Source organism: Pelecanus crispus, chromosome 1 (genome assembly GCF_030463565.1).
Source record: "Pelecanus crispus isolate bPelCri1 chromosome 1, bPelCri1.pri, whole genome shotgun sequence".
Taxonomy (NCBI): domain Eukaryota; kingdom Metazoa; phylum Chordata; class Aves; order Pelecaniformes; family Pelecanidae; genus Pelecanus; species Pelecanus crispus.
Genome location: NC_134643.1, coordinates 181,237,272 through 181,256,673, shown reverse-complemented (window position 1 = coordinate 181,256,673; position 19,402 = coordinate 181,237,272). Strand labels below are relative to the sequence as shown.

The 19,402-nt window shown below is 37.1% G+C and overlaps 1 protein-coding gene across 1 annotated transcript in view; it reads left to right on the top strand.

The window, feature by feature from the left end:
- Positions 1–19,402, top strand: part of PIBF1 (progesterone immunomodulatory binding factor 1) — a 127,825-nt gene that overhangs the window by 15,156 nt on the left and 93,267 nt on the right. The window contains exons 5-8 of the mRNA XM_075723055.1: positions 6,035–6,168; positions 8,788–8,896; positions 13,214–13,395; positions 17,986–18,111. Of these exons, the coding sequence (XP_075579170.1) occupies positions 6,035–6,168; positions 8,788–8,896; positions 13,214–13,395; positions 17,986–18,111 (551 nt within the window). The remainder of the gene's footprint in view (positions 1–6,034; positions 6,169–8,787; positions 8,897–13,213; positions 13,396–17,985; positions 18,112–19,402) is intronic.

Below are 19,402 nucleotides of genomic sequence, written 5' to 3'. Positions count from 1 at the left end.
GCCTTGTAGAACTAGTTTTCTAAGACTTGACAAATCCACATGTTCTTTATCTCTAGGCAATTCATTAATTCATTTGTATTAGAAAAACTTTTATTTCTGATTCAGGACATAAAAGACATCTCTCAAGTGTTTGTCACCTGTATTTGTATGCTAGGTATATGAAAATATATTTTGCTTGACCAGAAAGGGCAGAAGGTTCTAAATGTTTATCGGTGTCTGTTAGCACTCATTTAATTCTTAGTATGGTGAGGAGTAAGACCACTAAAACTCTACAACTTCGTAACAAAATTCTCTTGTTGCAGCTCTGAGTTAGCACTTAATCAAAGCCTGCTGAATCTCTAACACAGACCTGGTAGGGTGGGGAGCTGCTCCTGACAACTGGTAGCAAAGAACAGTGTGTGAAGACTGGTTTCTAGCGCAGGATCATAATCTGATAAACACAGCTGCTGTCGATGGCTCTCTGTACCCAATTGTTGCATCTGGGATTTAGACCAGTGCCGTTCCCCTGATTCTACATGCAGCAGCAACAGACTGGGGGGAGGCAGTGGAACTGGTAAAAGTGATGTTCTTGTAACAGATCGGTCTGCACTGAAATACCAAATGTGTAGTACAGACTTGTTTCAATCCTTCGTTTACAGTGCTCAGTACTTCAAGTATAAATAATGTTAGCGCTACCACCTCTGGAGGTACAGATAGAGAAGAAAGTCCAGCTATAGTGTTGTATTACCAGGAGCTTCCCAGAAACAAAACCAGCTTCTGATGTGTGTGTTCCCATGCTGAACATCAGTGTACTATTTTCAGAATTGTTTGCTTCCAAAGTGGTTAGAACCTTCCCTCAAACAGATGTAATTTACTACTTGCACGTTTCTCTCAAGGCTGGGAGAGACTCTGAGAGAAATGCTGCTTTTCTTTGTAGCTTTAGAAGATTAAGTATTGCTTTCTTCTTCTGGCTATGAGTTTTTTGGCAATGTTTTCTGCAAATTCGGTCTTGCTACAGTTTTGTCAGGGCTTCCTTTAGTTATTTTTTTCTGTAAAGTTGCCTTCAGGACTTGCAGTCAAATTTATAGTATCACGGTTATCTAAAAGCTATGGTTTGCCTACAGACAAAGCTGGATATATGTAGGACAAAGATCTCTTCTAAGACCTCATCTCTGAATCAGGATTAGTAGCTGTCAGGTTTTGCTAGACAAACCTAACAATTTTCTCTGTGATAATGTTTCCCAGCTGGAAGAAAAATGTTTCTATAGTCTTCAGAGAAAGAACTAAGCTATTGCACTCAAAGGATCAGTTGGCGCTAGACGTATCTGAATGTTGTAAAATTGAGGCTACTGTTGCTGCTCCAGAAGGGCTGCGTTCCCTAAGATTTCTTTTGAAGTTTGCACATCTGTAATTAAAGACTGCACTGTAGAACCCTGCCCCAGCCCCCGACACCAATTCTTTCAAGCAGTGCTTTGATTACTTGGTCTTCACATCTCTCTGTAGAAAGGACCGATGAGGCCTCAGTCTTACATGAGATATGTGCCTTCTTTCCTTCATTATTGTTAATATTTATCTTGTTCAGGAAAAAAACTGCGAAGAAAAACATTCTACCAATACTTACTAGCTTGGGGCAGCAGTTTCCAAGACTCAAGAAAACTTACGTATCTATGAAAGTTCCCTCTTCTATCCAGTGTCTTTCTACCTCTTTTGGTATATAGCTATGACTCGTATAGACTGCTAGTTGTTGTTCAGGAGGATCAAATGGCTTAACTCTAGTCTCCAATGCAATGATCTCAAGGATCCTTTTCACCTGAGAATATTTCACTGAAGATTCTTGTCAGCTCAGATCCAGAGAGAAAGAGTTTTTTATTCCCCCCACTTTCTTTTGCAATAGAGGCACTTAGGCCAAAGCTTTTCTTTCTTACCTTTCTTGTAGAGCTTCCCTATTTCGGAAGTAGCTCAACATTTTTGTTTATAATTTTTAGTGGCAGATAGTGCCCCATCTACAGTCCTTGGCAGATTACCAAATTCATATCAATGTACTAGAAGAGATGTCTTATTCGTCTGGTTATGTATAACTTCTTCCTGATATTTGGGCAGTTGTATTCAAATAACTAATGTATTGACCAATAATTTTTGAATGCATACTATGTAAACAGATTGAAGCAAAATGTCATCTTTACTAAGTAGCAGCACCTCCTCCAAATAGCTTGAGGGAATTGGTTTTCACATCAAAACAGTATAGTAGCTTTACGTTTGCCTATGGCCTTTAGGTACCTTAGGATATGAACAGAAAGTGCTGGCTTGTGTAAGTGATCCTTCAAAGAAGAAGTTCTTTTAAATAAGCTTTTTAAAAGCAGGATCACTTTCTTCCACAGGCTTATCTGTAGACAGTGTGAAGAAGTCATGCTACTTCTGCTTGATTGGCTGATTTATCTTTTCCTTGCATTTCTGTTGTTTATCTTCTTATCCCCAAAGGCTTTTTGAAGGATCAACTAATCCCTACCATGTATTATGTGTCACTAGCTTTGTTCAAAAAGTATGTCACCCAGTTTTCATACTTGAAATTTAGGTAGGTGTTCATTTTAGTGACTGCTATAAGCTGCTATTCATTCCAGATGGAGGATAACAGTGAAGCTTAATATCATAAAACTGAAGTCCGTCATTAGATCTTTAGTTTCTCCACCAGTTTGAGTTTTAAAATGGTACAGATCAGGCAAGTTCAGAATCTTCTTGCTTGAAACATCCATCTGTTGGCAGTGTTTGTAAACCAAATAGAAGTGCTTCTGGGTAGGGACTGCTTCACATGCTCTGTAGAAACCACCTGTACTGGTTAATACTGGGTATCTTGGATAGCTCTGTTAACATTGCCTAAAGAAATTGTTTGCGTACCCATCTCTCACAGGACAGGTTTGTTTTAACCATCTCATCTGTCTAAGTTGCTACTCTGCACTAGCAAAAATTAGTAAGAAGCTGGAGAAAAGCCATGCGTTGTTGGCAGGATCATCACAGTCACGTTCCACGTGAGGAAGTAATGTTTGTCCTTTAATTTTTTTAAGGTGTGTAGACTTACTTAAGTTATTTTTATTTATTGGTATTATTTCCAGGACCTCATTCATGTCCTTGAAAGTGCTCTGTATCTTGATGCTTTCAAAAGCCCCCTTTTTGCTTCAGCAGGACAAAGCTATTCATGAAGACTTCCAAGCTCTTCAAGATAAATTGAAAGTTAAAGCTGTTCCATTGCAGAGATCTTAAAATCAGATCAGGGTATATGGACATTGTTATAAACTAAATTAACTTCATCATATGCAAAGCAAGGCTTATTCTTCCTAAGCACAGGCAGCTTGATTGTATGTCTTTAAGATGTATTGCTATAGAAGTCCAGAAGCTTGTGTATATGCTACCTGGAGTTATGCATACCATATAGGGGGTTTTGTGTGTTAGCCTATAGATTGTTTATTAGCTTGCCTTGTCATGTTTTTTTTCCTGTGATTGAAATACAACTTTGACACCTAAAAGATTAGGTAGTTGGAAAACAGTGACCTATGCAGTAGAATTAGTATTTTTTCAAGAATTGCAGTAAATCTTTAAAAAACAAACAAAATACAAACTCCCTTTCTTTAATTATCTGTTTAACAGTTTGATAGTTTACGTATGTCTTAGTATCACTTTTCAAAGTACAATTTAACTTCCCTCCCCTTCCGTGGAGTTATCATACTGTTACATGACATTAACAGCTGATTTGTTAAATAAAGTTCAAAACCTAGTTTAGGTCTCAGGTATTAGAAGGACCTGATTTTGTAGATATTTAACTGTTCTGTTGATTGGTGCTTAGAGCTGTTTGTGACGAATTTGTCCAGAGGTTAAGCAATTTAATTTTATGCCATTGGTAGTTGTCTTCTAGCTGCTAAATGTGTAATACTATAGGAGTTTCAATAGCCCACTCTGTGAAGGGCATATGAATTCCAGCATGGTGTTAGCAGCAGAATGGCACAGGATATTCGCAGAGGAATTGTATCCAAACTTAATCTTTCAAATTGCACTTAACTTTTAAGTGCCCTTACCATCATTTCCTGTTGCAAGATGACTCATGTTTGCACTGTGTAACAGGGTACTTGCACCTGTACATTACATATTTGAAACTCTAGCTAACTTGTAGGCAACACCTTTAAAAACATCTGACAGAGGCTTTAACATTAAGATAATGTCATCTTTATAAATGATGGCATGTTAATTGGTTTAAGAAGAAAGTGTTCTATAGTGTTAATTTGTTGAATGTATATCCATTAACAAGGGTAAACATAAAAATATGCCTTATATACTAGTATGTTAGGATGAATAACAATCATGTCTTTAGATGACGTGTTCTTAACAATATGCCATCTCAGTGTTGTGATTATGTGATTGTGATCTAATGTGATTTTAGTGCAAGTGAAAATGACTAGATTTGTGAAAGACAAAATGAAAATTTCTTATTTATCAAGAGAATAGTTACCATATATTTAGTAGCTCAGGGAGCTTTTCTGTAGTGTCTTACAAGCATTTGGGTGGGTCGGTTTTTTTTTTCAAGGCGGCATTCTGTCAGTCTTTCAGTTAATGGTGCCTGTGAATTTGGCAGTGTGTTCTTTGTGTCTTTCCATCCCTATCCTAGAGGATAATTCCTTGTGTTCATTCCTCCTAGGAAGCTATATTTAGGAGTCATCCACTCCATATATGTTGTTGTCCTAAACTTTTCTTGTGTATTAAAAACTAGCTAGACATACTTACTATCCTCTCTTAGAACTGTATAAAACATAGCTTTCAGTTTATTTTGAAAAATTATGCACTTAAACAATATCCCTCACTGCAAAATAAATTTAATTTGCAGCAGCTAAATGGTTGGTTCAGTAATCACATCTTAGGGCAGTCATTTGGTTTTGTGTTCACCTTCAATGAATAATATTGTGATGTCCATTTGGTATAACCACATGGAGTTATTGTTTATCAAGCATCCATTATCGAGCCTGCCATGTATCAACCATAGCAGGAAAAAACCAGACTCATCAGTATTCTGAGAAACAGAATATGGAAAAAATCTTGATGCCCAGGGGTCTTCTCAAATTTTTAACAAGCAACTCTTTTTGCTGTCCATCAGTTTTCCCTAGCATAGGTGAATGAGCATTATTTTTTGGTTGGTTTTGTGAAGAAATTACTAAGTAGTACAGCATTTAGGACAAGCAAGTAGGGTAGGCTTTGTGAAAATAAATACCTACTTTGTAGAAAAAATCTGAGAAATGGAGTCTAAATTGTGGATTAAGGTACAAAAGTCTGCTATTCCCATGGGGGTGGGAGGGAAGAGTATGATGATTAGAAAATCTGTTTATCTTTGAAAGGAATAACCAGTGTTTTAAAATACAAATACTTTCTGTGCATTCTCTTGCTTTGGTCCCTTTTTTCTAGTTCCCATAGTAGTCTCTCAAATATATGAGGAGGAAAAAGAAAGGAAAATGGAAATTACTGCTGATAGACCAGTAAATAAGCAACCTTTTTCTGGGTCGTGTTTTTGTTTTGTTTGGTTTTTCTTTTTCCTCCACCAAAGCTTTGGATGATATACAATCTGGGAGTGACTGGCTGAAATTTTTCATATAATGACAGAAGTTCCCAAACTTTCTGAATCATCAGTCCTCTTTCTTTTTTTCAAATGGACCAGCAAGTATCTTCACAAGGAAGCTTGTTTGAAAATGGTGTAAAGATGGTGTGACTTTTGTGCTCCTACTATAGGTTTGTAGACCCCGGGCTGTATATATGAGGGTTACTGGTCTTTGAAGTTGTGCTAATGGACAAAAGCGTTAGAAAAAATAGGTATGTTAATCAACTGTTTAGAACGATTAAAAAAAAAAGTTGAGTATCAGTATAGCTGGTTACTTTGTGATGTATGTTAGATTTCCCAATAATGAGACAAATGAAAATGCTGCCACTTGAATATTCATAAGAGGTCTTCACAAAACTTAGTCAGTGGTTGCTTTAAGTAAATACCAGTGTAGCTGTGATGATTTCAAAATGTCTTACCTTCTAGAGCTATGAAGAGGAGAGGAGGAATCGGTCAGAGCTTGAGGTTAGATGCCAGCGTTTAACACTGGAGCTAGCTGATACCAAGCAGATGATTCAGCGAGGAGATTACAGACAAGAGAACTATGATAAAGTAAAATGGTAGGTATCTCTATAGCTCAAGTGTTCTACTAACATACAAATGTTAATAGATAAACTTCAACCTTGATTGACTAGAGTTTTTAATTTGATTTCTGGCTTATGCACACCACAGATATTTTTCCTTACCTCAATCCACTAACGGTTCAATTATCTCCTGTAGTATATTGTAAGATGAACAACATTTTGAAATCTGATGCATCAAATTACCTTCCTAAAAGTTTATATTTAGGGATTTACTGTGTTTTCAGAAGAGCCTACCAGCCTTATTGCAACTGAAGAAGTGGGAGCTGTTGATGCCAAGCATCTTAGCACAAGTACTCTTTTTTTTTTTTTCCCCTTGTTTAAAAGCAATGATCTAACAAAAGGCCTTGTAGGCTCTACTGTGTGGTGGCTACACAGTGAATTAAGAGGGTAGGACCTTGGTAATTAATATCTAACAACTTAAGATATCCTTGTAACCATAAATTTGAAAGGACTGTTATGAGAACTCTTTGTCAGAGAATCTTAGGATTACTTTAGTGAATTGGTTTAATTGCAGGAAGTTCCAGTGTCTCTTCATTTTTAAAACACAGATTGTGGGCATTCAAACCATAGGCTAGAACTCTGTCTACTAAACAGTAATTGTAAAATAGTGACAAGGTACTTCTTATAAATACACTCATAGGTGTATACTTCACAGTCCAGCTCCCAAATGGCTTTTTCAGTGTGCTTGCCAGTACAAGAAATCTGGCCTTTGGCACATTTGTTGGGGAATGGATTAAAAAAATGGGGATTATGAATAGAAAACACCCTGTCAGCTCCTTAGTTGTTCATACTGAATGAACTCAGGCACAGTTACTGCCACAAATGATTATGCCACTGAGTCATTTGAAAGAGGTCTGTCTTCTGAATGACTGCTCACAGCTATGTCTACTAAAGCAACCTTGGAATCTACCTGGAAACTTGTTGCAAATAGGATGGATTGATGCTCTGGTTTGCTTCCCATGCGCAACTGCATCTTAATAAGTGGATTGTAATAACTTTCATGTGAATGGCCCCACTGTTTAACAGTGTACATTTAAAATAATCTTGAGTTGAAAAAGGCATGAATGAACGTGCCAAAACTATATTTGAGAGAGTAGGTTGTATTCATCTGGGTAGGCACAGACGAAGGGGAGGGGAGAGCACTGTTGGCATGACCTCATGAAGATATTTGGGAGCATTGCAGGAGTTAATCACTTCCAGGCTCGTTTCTGCCTTTAAAAATGCTATGTCAAATCTTCTAGTTCTGGTGTACTACAAGTTATCTCAGTTTTAAAGCTATGCTATGCTTAATATAAAACTGGTTAGCTTTTTTTCCAAACTGCAACCTCATACTGGCTCATTCATTTCACTGTTCTGACAGGGTCAGATAGAGTGGAGACATAGAGCTGCTTCTTTGTGCATAGGGAAAGCACTCTTATTCAGGACACCAACATCATTTTTACAGCTGTGTCGTATTTTAAACATGAGAAGAGTAGTACAACCCTCTCTGGTATCAAGGGACTGTATACAAGGGAGAGTAGCAACTCAGAACAAGTATACATTGCTTTCTGTTTGATTAGGAAGATGGGAATGAAGTTGCTTTAGTTTTTCATCCAACTTCAATGTCAGAAAAAGATTCAAGAGAATGTCATAGCAAATAGCGTCAAAAGCTTGATAAAGCTGAAAGGATGGACAAGGGTACTTACAGTTCATTGCTAAGAGAAGTGTATAGCCCAAAGTTACACTAAAGAAGTGTCCTGGTTTCGGCTGGGATAGAGTTAATTTTCTTCCTAGCAGCAGGCATAGTGCTGTGTTTTGGATTTAGTAGGAGAAGAATGTTGATAACATGCTGATGTTTTTAGTTGTTGCTGAGTACTGCTTATGCTAGCCAAGGACTTTTTCAGCTTCCCATGCTCTGCCAGGCGCACAAGAAACTGGGAGGGGGCACAGCCAGGATAGTTGATGCAAACTGCCCAAAGGGCTATTCCATACCATATGACGTCATGCTCAGTATATAAACTGGGGGGGGGTGGCCAGGGAGCAGCAATCGCTGCTCGGGAACTGTCTGGGTATCGGTCGGCGGGTGGTGAGCAATTGCATTGTGCATCACTTGCTTCGTGTATCATTATTATTATTATCATTATTATACTGTTACTATTAGCATTACCATTTTACTTTATTTCAATTATTAAACTGTTCTTATCTCAACCCAGGAGTGTTTCTCAGTCTTACTCCTCCGATTCTCTCCCCCATCCCATCAGGGTAGGGGGAGTGAGCGAGCGGCTGCATGGTGCTTAGTTGCTGGCTGGGGCTAAACCACGACAGAAGAATAATCAGAGGAGGATAAAATAATTTAGGATAGGAATTTGGGATTATTGTATTATAATTTAGGATTATTTTTTAAATACTGAGAAACAAAGAAAATTCTTTCATATAATAAGATACCATTGCAGGTGTTAATAACTAAAAAAGGTAAGACTATCACTAATTTGCCTATGAATGACTGGTTGGAAGAAGTCAGTGTCATGAAGTGAAAGAAGGCTGAGAAATTACAAATGCACAGGAATCTTGTTCATTATACTTTATGCATCTAATAATTTCATTTTATTTTAACAGTGAACGTGATGTATTTGAACATGAATTGTCAGAACTCAGAAGAAAATATGAAATATTAGAGGTGTCACACAAAGCACAAGCTAAAGAAAGAAATGACTTATCAAAAGAGGTAAGCATAAAGTTCTTATTTTAGTAATTGTCTATTTCTTCACCTCAGGAATTTGATTCTTTGTCTACTCAACTCTGTCAGGATCACCTGTAGGATTTTGGAATAATTTAGATTAGAAAGGTCTTCAGGAGGCCAGCAGGTCCAACCCTCCCATGCAGTGCAGACCCAACTTTAGGTCAGGTTTCTTAGGGCTTTGTCAAGTTTTGAATTTCTCCAAGGATGGAGGTTCCACAGCCTTTCTGGACAATCTGTTCCAGTGTTTGTCCACCCTCTTTGTGAAAAAGTTTTTGTAAATTCTAATCAGAGTTGTTGCAGCTTTTTTCTGCTGCCTCTTGTCCTGTCACTATGCATTTCCAAGAGTCTGGCTCTTTCTATGCATTTCAGTTGGATAGGTGAAGATAACAGTAGGACTTTCCCCATCCAGATTTCTCTTCTGAGGGCTGAAAAAACATTTCTCTCAACCCCTTGTACATCATGTGCTACAGTCTATGACCATCTTGGTAGAGCTCTTCTGGTCGTGCTCTAGTATGTTAATATATTGTCTTTATGGGGAACTCAGAATGGGACATAGCACACCAAATACAGTCTCACAAGTACTGAACACAGGATAATAATTTTTTTCAACCTATTGTCTTCGTTGTTGCTTATATAGCCTAGTAGGCACTTGGCCTTCTTTGCTGTCAGGGCACACTTCTGGCTCATGTTTAGTTTGTTCAACAATTTGCCTATCCAGTCCATATTTTGCCAGTTCTCCTGTAGAGATGTTATGGGAGATGGCTGAAAGCTAAGCAGAAGTCCAAGTAAATGACATGGACAGCTGTCCCCGTCCATAGAGCCAACTTTCTTGTCAGTTTTGTTAGGCACAGTTTGGCCTTGGTAAATCCATGCTAGTTGTTTCCAGTCACCTTTTCTTCCATATGCATGGATATAGCTTCCAGGAGGATTTGCTTCATAATCTTTGCAGGGACTGAGATTAGATTTACCAACCCACAGTTCCCTGGGTGCTCCTCCTTGAAGGTGGATTCTGGTCATCAGAAGCCTTGCTCACTTGCTATGATCTTTCAAACAGCTAGCCAGCCTCACAGCAGCATTGGCTATTTCTCTCAACATTGGCCAAGTGCTTTTTGTTTTTCCATAGGCATTATGTACATGCTATTTTCCTAGGTCTCTAGCTTAGTCTTCCTTTGCTTCAGTCTTCCAAACTCTACCAACGAGCTCAGGAACCTAGGGGGCCCAAGGGCAAAATTTACCAGTGAAGGCTGAATGCTGTGAGTGTGCTCTATCCCTCAAAAGGTGGACAACTAGTTATAACATACTTTAGCTCTTTCTGACCAGTAGGGCAGAGCTACTGTATGGCTTATGTGGTGTTGTGTATGTTTTTTCTAGACATCAATAGAATATGTAGTTTTTCTTCTTTGTGACTCTACTAAAATAATAGTTCAGTTGCCCGAAGTTTCCTTCACTTCGCCTTTACAGAAGTTAGTTCTGTGTCAGGAATGGAGAGACTTCTATTTCGGACCTCTTCTTTCTATGATACTGCTTATTGACAAGAGGAATTCCAGTGCTGCTTCCATTTTGGGCAAGACTATCTAGTAGGGTTGATGGACTGTTTTTCTCAGTCTCCATTGTCTTTGAAAGTCTTTCTGCTGGGAAAATGAATAAATACCTCTTCAGGCACAGAGGGGTTCTCATCTTTGTTAGGGTTCCACTGAGTTCTGATCCAGCTAGGTCAGTCACTTCACTCAGACGTCAGTCATTGCCATTCTGGTAGCGCTAGTATTTCACAGGAGGATGTGTTTCTGCTGCTCCAAGGAAATTCAAGAGCCAGAGGCATGTCAGGTCAAGAGAAATGTCTCTTGCTGCTTCTCTCTTCATTAATTCATTCATTCAAGAGTCACAAATTGTGTTCAGTGATGGCTCCTTTACTGAGAATGTATGACAACATTTGGGTCAAGGGACTCGAAGAGAAGCATATGTAGAGAATGTTTCCAAGTCCACTGCCTTGATGTACAGGATTCTTGATGGTTTATATCAGTATAAGCTTCCATTACTCAGTATCCATTTTTACTATTTCTGCATCTAAATTGTTCATAGGGAGGATTGCTTCACTGAACCTCCAGGATTAATTATGCACCTTAAGTAAGCAAGTTAGAATAGAATCATCCAAAACTGTCGGAATCACTAAGGGGTTTTCCCCTTTATTGGATGTAGGTGTAACTTTGCAACAGCTGTTTGGGAGGGAGAAGAGGCTTTTACCAAATCTCAAGGAAGAAACTTTTTCAGGTTATATCGTCACTGACTAGTTGTCAGATGGTTTGTAGCTCAGTGCAACTTCGATGCAAAAATAAGACTATTTTTAAGCTGTGTTTCTGTACAGAAATCTTTCAAGCAGTCACCAAAAGAAATAGAGAAATAATTGATTGGTTGTTCTGAATTCATTTGTGAATTTATTTTTTAATGTGATATGAAAGGGGCACTGCATGAGAAGGTTGTTCTTGACTTCTGTATTGGTCCAGGAAAGAATCAAATGGAGGATCTTTGTGTTAACACTGGCAGCTGAATAAATGAGACCAATTACGCCTGAGAGAATTCAGGGGAGATTGTGTTCCTTAGTGTCTCTGTATAACAGTGTTACAGATAAAACAGTGGCTATAACTACCACATTAAAGATAGCACTCTGCCTAATTTTACAGGTAGCCATAAAGTTACTCTGAAACACTAGGGAAGAAACTGAGTTTCTATAAGAAAATATCTTTTATATTCTGCTCTTTTATATCAGTCTGAAGGCTTTGTTAGGCTGTTTATTCATCAGTGGTCTAGCATTGTAAGAGGACATCAGAATGCAGGTTTGTTCTCAGTGTATAAGAATGGCCAAAAAAGTATCATTATGTACATCAAGTTTGTATGTATTCATCAAGTACTGCAGTGTAGCAGCAACAGTGGCTTTTTTTCATTAACTTTATACTAAATTAATCTGAGAGGGAATGCTGATACAGTATCACAAGTTCTGGATTGGAAGAGCATAGAATTGTAAGTGTTTGCACGGTATTTATTCCAGGGGAGGAGGAGTTGGAGGGGTAGTAACTCCCAGGTTTCTTTCTTCTTGTAGTAATCCATGATGTCTGTGTTCACTGTGGATATACGTATAACCTGTTACTTGGACAGTTGTGTGTTTTTTCTTAAATAAAACAAAGTATAGGACAGGCATTTATACCTCACCCTGTGGTGTTCAGCAAGTGGGCAGATGGAGAGAAGCATGCCTTTTTTTTTTTTTTTTCTTTTTTTGTACAAATTTTCAGCTGTTTAACTAGTTGCTCCATGTCTTTGATTCGAGTATCTCTGTTAAATAACCTTTAGTCCTTTTATGACTCAGGAAGGGTGAATTCTATCTAAATAAAACATGTACATGATGTCTTTATAGCTTTGGGGGACGTATTTCTGATGTTATTAATCTGCCATTCTTTGAACTTGGCATGTGACATCCTCAGGAGCTTAAACGGCAAAATTATTTAAGGTGATAAAACTGCATTTTGCTATCATGAGTAAGGAGTTGGGCCCCTCTGCACCAGTGCCGTTATGCTCTGTGGCTGTTCTCTCACAACGTTCACCTCGAACAGATGGAGTCTACTCTCTCCCACACCACTTTCTTCTTGGAGTAGTAAAGATGAGTGATCTGATGATTGGGAAGGCTGTTACAGAGACTCGCAAGATAGTCATGTTTCTACTTTGGCATCAGTTCAGCCTTCTGTAGCAACGCCATGCTAAATGAAAGTCAAAACAAGGCATGTATAACCCTCTTTGCCCTTGGTGCTAGCCTGGAACATGACTTTGTCCATGACAATCATGATATGCTTCAGCCCCAGATCTAGAAGTTCTAACATTTCTTTATGGAGCAATAGTCACTCTGGTGCCCTTAAACTTTTCACTTCTGTTTCTGTGAATGTTGTAGCTAGTATGATGGCAGGTTGGCACCAAGACTCAACATCAGTATTTCTGACATAGTACTGTTCAGTACTATCACTATTCAGTACTTCAGTACTATTTAGGTACTGAGGTAGATTAAGGGGCACTTTACCTCTTTTTCAGGTGCCAACTACCAGAAATAAATAATGAAAACTTGTAAAATATAATTTTATTTAAGTCTTTTTTTTCAGCATAAAGCTTCACCAACTTATGTTAAACGTAAGTGTAGATAGAGTTTTTTGGTTCAGGTGATTTCATAGGAGAGAGTTAAAATGAAATCACAAATATGTGTCCATAGGCTAAAGACTTATCTTGAAGTTCATGTTAAAGTGCTCTTTTTAATGCCTTTTATAGCTGGCAACCATACAACAGTCCCTCAACTTGTTGCAAAAAGATAAAGATTATCTTAATCGCCAGAACATGGAGCTTAGTGTTCGCTGTGCGCATGAAGAAGATCGTCTTGAAAGACTTCAGATTCAGCTAGAGGATGCCAAAAAAGCTAGGGAAGAAATGTATGAAAAATATGTTTCATCCAGGTAAGTTATTGTGTGATCAGTAGACAACTTAGTTAACTGTTTTCCCTTGTTTCTTGCACAAATCCTGGCTTATTAAAAAAAAATTACCTTTCAGAAAGCTAGTCCATATTTGTGTAACTAGAAACAGAACACTTCTGTTGGGTCTTAATGTGTATCAGGAAATTTTTTTTTAAACCTTTGATATAAGACCATAGCAGTGAAGATGTCAGTATTGAAAGTTTATGGCAACTATTCTCTTAGGTGTATATAGGAATTTACTGAGGTAACTGTAATTAATTACAAATGGGAGAAAGACTCTTTAAAGTGCGTATGTTACACATCATCCCTTGCCCCAAATGACCTTTGTTAAAAACAGAAGTATGTGAAAGACAGTCTACATGATTATTGCAGAATAAAATATATTTAATTTTCACAAATGTTTAAAGTAGGACATAGTATGTTTCATATCAGCTATTAGAGCTATCAATCTTTCATATCTCAAGTTTGAATACAGATGCCCTAAATGTAGCCTTGAGAAATAAATTGATCATTGTATGCCAGTCACAATGGTAAATAGTGTCAAATCCTTATGCTATTTGAACTGGTATAGATACATGTACATATGGGATGTTTAACAGGAAACACTACACTATTCAGCTACATGTCTTGCTACATATGTAATGCTACACTACAAAACTTCAAACCACATTTAGATTTTTCTCATTCAGAATTCAAGGTTATCCAGTTCATGTTATTTCCCTACATCTAGATGCCAAAAAATACCATTTCAATATATATCCCAAAATCACATCAAAGGTTTGCCTGTATGTACTTCATTAATGAACATAAAACCATTTTTTTGGTTAGTAGTGTCCTTAAAAAAACACCTGTGGATTGAATGGATGAACTTGAGTATGAGGTAGGTTCAGCTTCTCTTCAGCTCGAGGTAGGTTCAGCTTCTCTTCAGCTCTTCCTTCTGTTTGAATCAAGAAGATGGAACTGCAAAGAGCATCTATAAATCTTGTGTTCTTGTGTAACTAAGATGAAGTGTGCTAATATGACTCTCCTGTAATGCAACTAAAAGACAAATTGTTATCTAAATGGAATAGAAGAGCACTCTACTGAATTATCAGCTATGGAGTTCCAGCCCATATTGCTTGTCAGAAGTGGTTTTGTTTTTAATACTATTTTTCCTTTCAATGCAGTCACTTAAACTTTTTTGAAATTTGTTTTACATGTGTCTGTCTCAGAACTATGTTCACCTGGAGCTTCTGCATTTTAAATAATTTTTTAAGACTTGCTTTTAAATGGGTTTATAAAAAAAATGTAGGATTGAGCAGTCTTCCTCTAGAAATGTGCTTGTAAGCACTGACTCTTGTAGCTAGGTTTCTATTTCCAGAAAACCACTGTGAAATCCTTATCCTGTAATAATCATGTAGAGGCACTTTCACAGAGCTGTCTCCATTTGAGAAACCTAGAAAGAGACTTATGTAGCTTGCCTCTACCATAGTTTGGGATACTGTGCAAGCCTGCTTTACTGTCCTCTGGATTATCAGAGGTCTCTGTCTCTTGCATTTTGATACCAACTAAAGAGAAATTCTGCGACTCTTACTTTGCCTTTAGAGATCTTGATACTGTCATTGGGATTCTGTACTGTTTCCAAATATCTCTCTTGACATCATTGGTATTGGTGACTCTCTTCATGATGCTAATTTTCATAGGACAGATATTAACTGTGAAGAGTAATGCAGATATGTCTGTTCTCCTCTAGAGACCATTGTCTTTTTCAGGGACAATATAGCATAGCAGAGAAGACAGTGTAGTGTATTCAGCAGCGTGTGTAGGACTGCACTGCAGCTTAGGTTGTATTGAAGGTTCTGCTGCTGACCTGCTCATGAACTTTGAATAGTCATTTCATAATGTAAAAATGTAAAATGTAAAGTCTAAAAATGTTAATGGAAGATTTCTTTTGTAAAATGGGGGTAATAGTATCCTTTTGTAAAGTGCTTTAAAACCTGCATGTGAACCGCAATACTGCAGAAGCAGTCCCTTCTTTACGTTTTCCCACGCGCATGTACCCACTTTGTGTGCATGTTCTGAGACTGCATCCCATAGTGGGGATTCCTGTCTATTCAGCAATTTAAACCATCCATCTCTCAGGTCAAATACGTATGGTATTCGGTTTCTTACAGAGAGCTCTACAGAATCCTATTTATTTGTTAGATAAATTAGAGAGGTACAAAAGTAGAGCAAGAGAAGACTGTGCCAACTAATAGACATTCTACAGTCCTCAGCGCTACCTAGAGGTGACATCGGTTTGGGTAATAAGCTTCTCTTTGCTACCTTTTGAAGAATTTGAGGCTTTTTAGTGGTTGCTTCACATCTGGATCTCTTTTGGTTGCTGTAGTTCAGGAATGAAGATGATGAAAACAAACCCAAGTATCTATTTTTAGGAATAAAGAATAATTCACCTTCTCATCACCATCAGAACTGCTGGCATTGGGGTACTGTAGTTAGAAAATTACAGACGTTAGGAAACTGAGGGATTAACTTGCCAAATTTTAAAAAAGACACGCTTCAAAATAGGTTGAGATTGTGGCAAGATGAATGGCAGCAGCTCATAGCTACAGTTCTTGGGAATCTGTGTGTAAGCACAGACCAGCACAAAAGATTTCCCTTTATATGTTTAATCTTAAAACACAATCCATAGTTGCATTGAGATGCTCAGATCACGATTAGTTTATTCACAGTATAAAGCCTTATGAATGATAGGCCTGGAAAGAAGCTCATGAAAGCCTGCAGCCTGAAGAACACGAAACAACTTGATAAGGCAAAACATTTTTACTTACTGGTCAAGCAAAAGACCATAACAGCAGGTCAGGAATAAAAATCTCAAATGTGTCCTTTGCTTCAGCAGCAACTCTGTTGGTGTTTATTAAAAGACATTGGCAGGGCAGTCAAGCTATATGCTCAGAATATGCCCTTTACTGTACCGTTTGTTTATTTTAGTCATCATAAAGATAAGTGTCACTTTGAACTGTCTTCTGGTGACATCACTGTGGGTGTTTAAGAATTTTCCAGATTCTTCTAATTTTTTCAGTGAACCTTCCTGACTTTTAGCAGTCTTGCCATGGGAAGGAAGGTGTAATTTCTGCAGTGACAGAAAATTCTTTTTGGCAAGTAGTAATGGTAATAGCAAATTGTCTCAGTACCAGGAAAATGGTAATGCTTGTTGTTTCTGCACATAAGAATTGTATACTGAGGTCCTGATCTTCAGCATTCTTTTTGCCCCCCCCCCATATTGAGCCATATAACACATAAAGAACACAAAGTTTCTAATGGGGACCTTACATTCCAGTACGGTGTGGTTTTGTTCGGGGTTTTTGTTTGTTTGTTTGTTTGTGGTTTTTTAATTATAAACTTCATTGTATCAAAGATCTGCATAAAGTATTTTGCTGTAGTGTGACACACTTGAGGAAGGAGAGGAGATAAATTTACTTTTACCTTGAAGGGTCAACTGAAATTCAGTGTCTCAATAAAAAGAAAACAAGAAAACCTGGACAGCAAACATTCTGACATTTAAATATTTTGAGGCTTTTTGTTAATATGAAGGAGTTTTTGGGCAGCTCAGGTACTGACTTGTAAAAATTATTGGCTGTCACCTGATTAGAAATTGGAAGAAATCTAAAACCTTTTATGGTTGTAAATGCATTTCTTCATAAACATGCTTTTATTTCCAAACCTGTAATTTCTACCAGTTGCTTCACTGCTGCTTGATTGTTCTTGAACATTAACTAGATGCTATAAAATTTTAACATTCCTTAGCTGTTAAGTACTTACAATGTAAGCCTTTTTTTGTAGTTTTGTAGGAGAAATTCTTTATGGGATTCCTACAATCTGTTATGGGCTTCCAATGTTACAAAAAAATGTCAATATTATTCTGAAATGAAATTCTTTTATCCTGGAATCTCTGATATCTGCTGCTTAAAAACTTAAGTATGTATTTTAATTAATTTATATGTCACATTGATGGGATAAATTCCCAAATCTTGGGTTTTCTGACTTCACAAATCTCCACAGCATGTGAAGTTCAATGTTTCTTGTGGCGTTTTTCCTTCTTGAGGTGTAAATAGTACACAGCAAAGTCTTGTAGTAGCATGGCAGTATTGTAAGTTAGCAAGTTAATCAACCTTTACTCAGTGATGAAGAAGCTAGAAAACTTTGGAAAGCAAGGAATTAACTTTTTTTTTTAAGTGGTTAATTAATATAAACACTCATGTAGGGGCTGACAAAGAATTTCTGGAAGAATGTTAAGCATAATGTTGCGTGGTTAATCAATGTCAAATTACTTTAGAAAAGTTAAAACAGTATGCAGAAAGCTTTTATTTATTCCCAATTAAATATTATTTATTCCTGATTGATTTTCACTCAGTTTGCATAACAACATAGGCTAATATGGATTTCAAGCAATTTGGGAGGAAAATAAGAATTAAAATAAAATGTAAAATCAAAAGTGCTCTGCTGTACTTGTACAGCTGTACCTGAAGTTTTGATATTTTGGCCAGTGCAATTAATTTTAAATTCTTGTGTTGTGTATTTGTTTGTTTACAGAGACCACTATAAAACAGAATATGAAAAGAGACTGCATGAAGAGTTGGAGCAAATAAGGTTGAAAACAAATCAAGAAATCGAGCAACTAAGAAGCTCTTCAAAAGAGATGTATGAACGTGAAAACAGGTAGATAAGAGTCAGGCAGGAAACTAATTAGGGCAAAAATGACCAAGTACTGTTTTGTGCTTTGCTATACTCCTAGTTGACTGGCTCTTTGAGAGGTGATCAAAATGTGAGAATTTAAGTTCAATTATAAAACTGATGACCCTTTTGTAAAAACTAAACAAAATTATACTTGTACAGTAAATATATGGTGTTATATTTATTATTAAATGATGGACATCCAACGTTGTCAATTAAAAGTAGAATTAAAATTCATGTTCTAGATAAACATTAGTGGTTTGAAGTTTGTTCAGATGTATAGTGTTAGTTAATTAATACAAAATGTGTTGGCTTACCTGTCATGCTATATGGGCAATCTTGAAACTGTGCCAGGAAACCAGAAGTTGGTGTTGATGCAGAAAGTAAAGCAGAAAAAGTGGAAACAATAAGACTTATGTCTTTCTAAAACAAATCTATTTGAGATTGTTTACAGCATTATGATTCACAAAAGCATTGATTTCCTGTAAATTATTATAAAATCCTCTTTTGAAGAAGATCCTAGTCCTGCAAAGACCTGAATATTGAATTTTGTATGTGTGTCATCTTGTTGAATTCCATGGAATTACATGCAGAGTTAGGCACATAAATAAGCCTTTAGGGATCTGAAGATTTGGACTTTTGGCACTGGATTTCTTTTTGAGCTTGTTTTTCGCCCCTTTTATTCCTTTAAAATGGGAGGAGTGCTTAATAATTCATTATAACTTCATAGTAGATGTCCTGAAAGTGTCTTGTGGAGAAGGAAATGAGTGTCGTAAAAAGATATTTGTGGCATCAGCATCTGTTCCTCTAATAGGTAGTTTTGTTACTGCTCGGAAGAGTGAAAAAAAAGAACATGACTCTTGCTGTCTGTCTTCCAGTCAACTGAAAGGTTCTAATTTAAAAAAAATTACATCATTGTGTAGCTTTGCAAGTGTGACTAAAATATATATATACACACACACATACATCCACACCACTTCCTGTATGCAAATCTATCTTGATTTACAAAGTATGAATTTAAACCTCTGCTGTTGGTGGAGATTTGACAAGGGTCTATATATCATTGAAAAAGCTACTGAAAGATATTTAATTTGTATCTGGAACCAATTTACAGAAGTTTTGTTCCTCATTTTGAAATAATTAATTCTGAAATGTAAATCCCTTAGATTTGACTTCATATGTTGCCAAAAAGGATTTTTAGTATATGCTCTTTCTATAAAACACTAAAAAATTCCACCATAAGACCGTGCTTCCCAGTCTGAGGTGCCCCTCAATG